At 33.0% G+C, this 5,263-nt stretch overlaps 2 protein-coding genes across 5 annotated transcripts in view; one reads left to right on the forward strand and one right to left on the reverse strand.

The window, feature by feature from the left end:
- The window catches only part of LOC108732966 (alpha-1,2-mannosyltransferase ALG9), an 11,646-nt gene extending 8,922 nt beyond the window's left edge, over positions 1-2,724 (forward strand). The window contains exons 1-9 of one of the 4 annotated variants that reach the window (XM_025980470.1): positions 134-345; positions 404-555; positions 602-794; positions 859-1,058; positions 1,112-1,389; positions 1,444-1,598; positions 1,649-1,845; positions 2,108-2,350; positions 2,452-2,579. In XM_025980470.1, the coding sequence (XP_025836255.1) occupies positions 236-345; positions 404-555; positions 602-794; positions 859-1,058; positions 1,112-1,389; positions 1,444-1,598; positions 1,649-1,845; positions 2,108-2,350; positions 2,452-2,477 (1,554 nt within the window). In that variant the 5' untranslated portion in view covers positions 134-235 and the 3' untranslated portion in view covers positions 2,478-2,579. Of the gene's footprint in view, positions 1-133; positions 346-403; positions 556-601; positions 795-858; positions 1,059-1,111; positions 1,390-1,443; positions 1,599-1,648; positions 1,846-2,107 lie in introns of those variants that run through there. The other 3 variants (XM_025980457.1, XM_025980473.1, XM_025980462.1) reach the window with 3 other exon arrangements.
- A 421-nt stretch (positions 2,725-3,145) lies between these two features.
- Positions 3,146-4,982, reverse strand: LOC108732906 (dynamin-like 120 kDa protein, mitochondrial; the record flags this gene model as incomplete). Its single annotated transcript, XM_025980485.1, is given in 6 exon segments — positions 3,146-3,285; positions 3,352-3,640; positions 3,692-4,164; positions 4,220-4,569; positions 4,642-4,787; positions 4,851-4,982. Coding segments are annotated over 6 exon segments (1,512 nt in total), but the record flags the coding sequence as incomplete, so codon positions are not given.
- Positions 4,983-5,263: the final 281 nt, after the last annotated feature.

A 5,263-nucleotide genomic window follows, 5' to 3' on the forward strand; every position in this document is an offset into this window, starting at 1 on the left:
AAGAGAAAGAGGTTATGACTGGTTCATAGATTGTTGATAAAATTCTTTTGAATATTACATCGAGTTTATTCAAGATATACCACTACTGTGCCGCTACACCATAGTAGACATATTCGCATGGTCTATACGTCGAATAATTTCAAATTTTCTTTATCAGTAAATTCGATAATGGCTTCATGTGTACGTGTTCCTTTTTTGTTATTTTATAATTAATGCTAGTTTAACTGGCCAAAATATGGTAAATAAATCAGGAAAATCATTTAAACTTCGCCAAAATGCTAGTCAAAGTAGTACGAGAAAGGAACCGAAGAACAATAACAAGAAAGTTGCTAAAGTGCAATCTAAGTAACCTACAAATTCCTTATTTTAAATTATATTTATGTAAACGTATGTTTGTTTTTAGAAAAACTGAAAAGGAGGCAAACAATTTAGTTTATCCTGGAGGTGATACAGCATTTAAGGCAATATTGTCTGCTCGTTTTTGTGCAGCTATTTGGTCTCACATAACCGATTGCGATGAAACTTTTAACTATTGGGAGCCTACTCATTATCTAGGTTAGTACCTTGGTGCATTTTCGAATTTATCTCTAAGTCTATAAAGTTTTTGGTAAGGGGCTACAAACCTGGGAGTACAGTCCTCAATTTGCATTAAGGTCTTATACATATTTATTAGTACATGCAATCCCAGCATATATTTATCACAAAATACTACAACCAAATCCACTACTCATTTTTTACTTTATCAGATGTTTACTGGGGTTAGCATGCTCTTTTGCAGAAGTGTATTTTTATAAGTAAGTTATAATACACATAGGTTAATCTTTATCCATAAGTAAAATCTGTTTGATTGCTTTTTAGGGCAGTTTGCAGAGAGTTTGGTGTACATGTTGGTAGGTTGTGCTTAGCTTTTCAGTTATTTTCAGCTGGAATGTTTATATCAAGCACAGCATATTTACCCTCATCGTATGCCATGTATACATTTGCTGCTGCATGTGCAGCATGGTGGCAACAAAAATATCCATTGGCAATTTTCTTCACTGCATTGGGGTCACTTTTAGGTGAGTTACTCAAACTCTTTAAAACACTAAGTTTCCTACATTTTTATTTTCAGGTTGGCCTTTTGCTGCTCTTTTAGGTGTTCCCATAGCATTTGATATGTTGTATTGTCAGAAAATGTATAAAGATTTCATTCAGTGGTCTGTTATATCTGCAGTGACAGTTTTAGGACCCATGGTGGCCATAGATTCTAAATATTTTGGAAAACTAACCATTGCTCCTTGGAATATTGTTAAATATAATGTTCTAGGGGGTGCAGGTCCTGAATTGTATGGCAAAGAACCATTTTCTTTTTATATAGTGAATGGCTTTCTTAATTTTAATTTTGTTTGGGTATGAATTTTTTATGAAGTAAGATTTTTTCTTCTTAGTGAATACCTTTTGCAGGTTTTAGCTCTACTTTCACCTGTAGTCCTTGCTCTATCTCATATCTTGGTACCTGCAAGAAATAGGGCTACTTTAATGTTACCTCATACACTTTCTTTAGCACCAATGTTTTTATGGTTGGTTGTTTTCTTATTTCAGTCTCATAAGGAGGAAAGGTAAATATTATTTAAAAAAAGTCGTTATTACTAATCTATACTATTTAAAGGTTTTTATTTCCAATTTATCCCATGATATGTTTAGCGGGTGCCATATCTGTAGATGTTGTACAGAAGCTTATATTTAGACTGTTATGCCTCTTGAGTACAAAACGCATTGGCTTTATAAAAATTTCTCCTAGTTCACATTATCTAGATTCAACTGCATTTGTAATGTTTGCTGCAGTCACTATTTGCAGTTTAATCGGTGAGGATTTTAGAAATTATATATATTTTTCCCTTTCATATAATCCATGATTGTGTATTTACCCTGTACTTCAGCTCCGCATATCGTTACACTATACTAATGTGAAGAAGAGAAACGTTTTGCTCTTCCAATATTCCTTAATTCTTTATGTTTTTCCCCAAATCATTCCTAGTACTGTAATTTCTTTTTCTTTTTGGAGCTTACTCCTTTACTTAATATAAAGTTAATTATTAATTAAAATGTTTTTAAAACTTATTTACAGGTATATCTCGTATATTTTCCCTGTATAAAAATTACCATGCACCTTTAGACTTAACAATGGAATTAAACAGATTTCCATTGGAGGGAAAATTTCCCAATGAGTCCCAAGTGAATGTATGTTTAGGTAAAGATTGGTATCGTTTTCCTGGATCTTTTTTCTTGCCAAATACAAATTGGAATGTGCGTTTCATAAAATCAGAATTTGACGGAATGCTACCCGCTCCTTATACAGAATCGGAAAATGGTACGCAGATAATTCATGCCCATTTCAATGACAAAAATGAAGGAAATTCGAGTACTCTTTTTAATATTAATAAATGTCACTTTTTGTTGGATTTGGATCAGGGAAAAGAATCCAACTTGGAGCCTAATTATGCTAAACAGACCGAAAAATGGAAAATTGTCAAAACTTTGCCATTCTTGAAGGTGGAAAGTTCGCACCCCTTTTTTAGAGCGTTTTACATTCCTTTCTTAAGTCATAAATACTTAGAATATGGTAATTTTAATCTGTTGCAAAGCTCAAAAGTGAAGTAAAAACTAATATACAAGTAGTGATAAGCTTTGATAATATATCTATATATAGAGGAACTATGAAAATAAATAAGTGTTGTCTTGTGATATTGGTTATTAACTGTTTTTTGTTCGATCTTTAAGAGAAGACTTAAATAGACAATTGAACTACTTTTTGTATTTTCTTAACAACTTGTTTAAAACACCAAAAACTAATGTGGAATTTTGGGTTTTAATTTTCCTTTAAGTTTAACTTCTAAGTCATTTAGCAGTAATTAATTTTTATCATTTTCAAAATTAAAATGATGTTTGTAACATTCTGAGTAGAAGTGACGATTGGAATAAAGGATAACGGCAAAAAATTCAATTTTACCACCTTTTATGGAAGCCATCTATTAGCAACGAAATGATTCAAATCTATGCGTAACGTGATGCGCAAACACCGCGGTTTACTGTTCGCCATTGCAGGACGATTGACTTTTCTAAAGTTACTTTAAAAACAGNTAAAAAAATTAAAATTATTATTTAAAACAGAAAAGTTGATACTTTAAAGCATACTTAGTTCTTCTGCAAGAGTTACTCTCCTTCCAGTTAGCAGTTTCTCTTTAATTTGTTGATTCTGGCTGTAATCATCCAGTACATCTTTTATTTCTTTATCTAATCTTCTTGCTGAAAGTATAAACAGCGAAAGCAACGATAATACATACAGTCATTGGATTCCATTAAAATATTTACCTTCTCTATTCATAATTTGTTGCCTGAGAGCATTTGATGTCACTTTCATCATTTGTTGTATCCTATGGAACAGCACCACATCACCGCATTCAGTCTCGAGACCTTGATGGTACATGAAAAAAGACCTGCGACAATCGTAGGCCTTATTAATGGCCTGATTTAAGAAATGTTTCCTATAGACCGGTTCCCATACTTCCCTTATAAAATCAGAGTCGACTTCGACGTTACTACGCTGTAAATTTTTACGAATTGTTGTCAATTCATCATAACTTAAAGCAGGAGGATGTTTCTGAAAAATGAAAAATATATACCAGATACTGAAAAAAAAAATTATTCTTACTTGATCGGAAGCCAATATTTTGTCCAATTCCGACTTGACATAGCTTCTTTTTGCTTGTTCGTCGGTGGGAGACTTCCAATACAACCACTTTTCTTTCGTGGAAGGTCCCAACATCTGTTTGAGTACAATATCAGTGGTTTTTAATTTTTCACGTATGCTACTCTCAAGGAATCGAATGGCTGAGTCCCAGTCCCTTTTATCATTCACCGTTCTATCTTCTAGAGCATTTAGTTGAATAACTCGTAGCACTTCGGCAGCTTTATCCTCCCATGTATGACGTCGCATAGCCTCTTCCACAACTGCTGTTTTCAGTTGATCAAAAATATTGTCATGATTGGGATTTTTAGATGCCTTTTCCAAGAAAGATCTAAACTCTTCTTTCAGTGTTTCCCAACCAGACTCTACAGATTGCGACGGTAACGTCTGTTCAGCCCATTGACGAAGCTTGATATCCACCGATGTATTGAAGGTTTCTAGATAATTTTTTTAAAAATCATTTTGTAATAGTTTTTATTAAGAAGAAATTACCCTGCGAATTAGTCTGTGCAGATGGTAAGTAGATGTTCTCGAATACATGCGTAGAAACCTTTTCCCAAATTTTGTTCATGAGACTTTCCTCCCACTGTTTAGTGCTGACTTGAGATAAGTTGACAATTTCGTCGAGAATTTCTGACCGTGCTCGGTCGAACAGTTCATCCCTATCTTGCTCACGTAGTCGAGGAAAGTTATTCTTCCATTCTGTTTCTAGATTAAATCTTGCAGCTTTAAATGCATCTGCTTGTTGCTCAACAGTTTCCTTTACCATTTTCCAAAAGCAATCGGCTACCGCCATACTCAAATTACGCGTAGTCACTTGATTGGATAATACTCTACCTTGTCTGTACAAAAAACAATAAATAATATCCAGTCATTTACAATTTGACGACTACATGTTTAAAAAATGTACTTGCTTGAATAATTTTGAATTTCTGAAGAAATTCTCTTCGTAATCTTTTATTGTTTGTATAGAGTCGTCTTTACGGCCCCTCCCAGTAACCACCGCATAATATCCTAAAGCTTTCATGGGGAATAATTTTCCCTGAAGTATTTTCCTAATCTGTATGTGTAGGTAAAAAAAATGAGCATTCAATTTTTTTTAAAAATATTTATATAAATTTACTCTATCTGGATCTGCTAAATTTTCCTCTGCCATGTCCACTTTTGTTAGTACAAATATTGTCCTTTTACCAGCAGGATCACATTGCGCTACCAAATCGGTAACATTGCTTCTTTCTGCGTCAACAGAACCGTCCTAAAAATATAAAAAAAATAATTTTATAATGACTATTGTCAAACCATCCTAAAAACAGTAAAATATTAATAGAAATTATGCCTCCACCTGTTACTGATTTTGGGGCAAAGCAAGAATTAAGTATTACAGAAATGATGAAGTCTCCTAGTAAGGTAAAATATGAATTTATCTATTACATAGACTAAAATATATTAAGAAAAGAAAGATAATTTGAATGAGATAACAAAATACTTTTTTCTAATTTGTATTCTTTGTTATCTATCAGGTAGTTGTATTAAGAA

The sequence above is a fragment of the Agrilus planipennis genome, unplaced genomic scaffold (genome assembly GCF_000699045.2).
Source record: "Agrilus planipennis isolate EAB-ADULT unplaced genomic scaffold, Apla_2.0 scaffold22, whole genome shotgun sequence".
Taxonomy (NCBI): Eukaryota; Metazoa; Arthropoda; class Insecta; order Coleoptera; family Buprestidae; genus Agrilus; species Agrilus planipennis.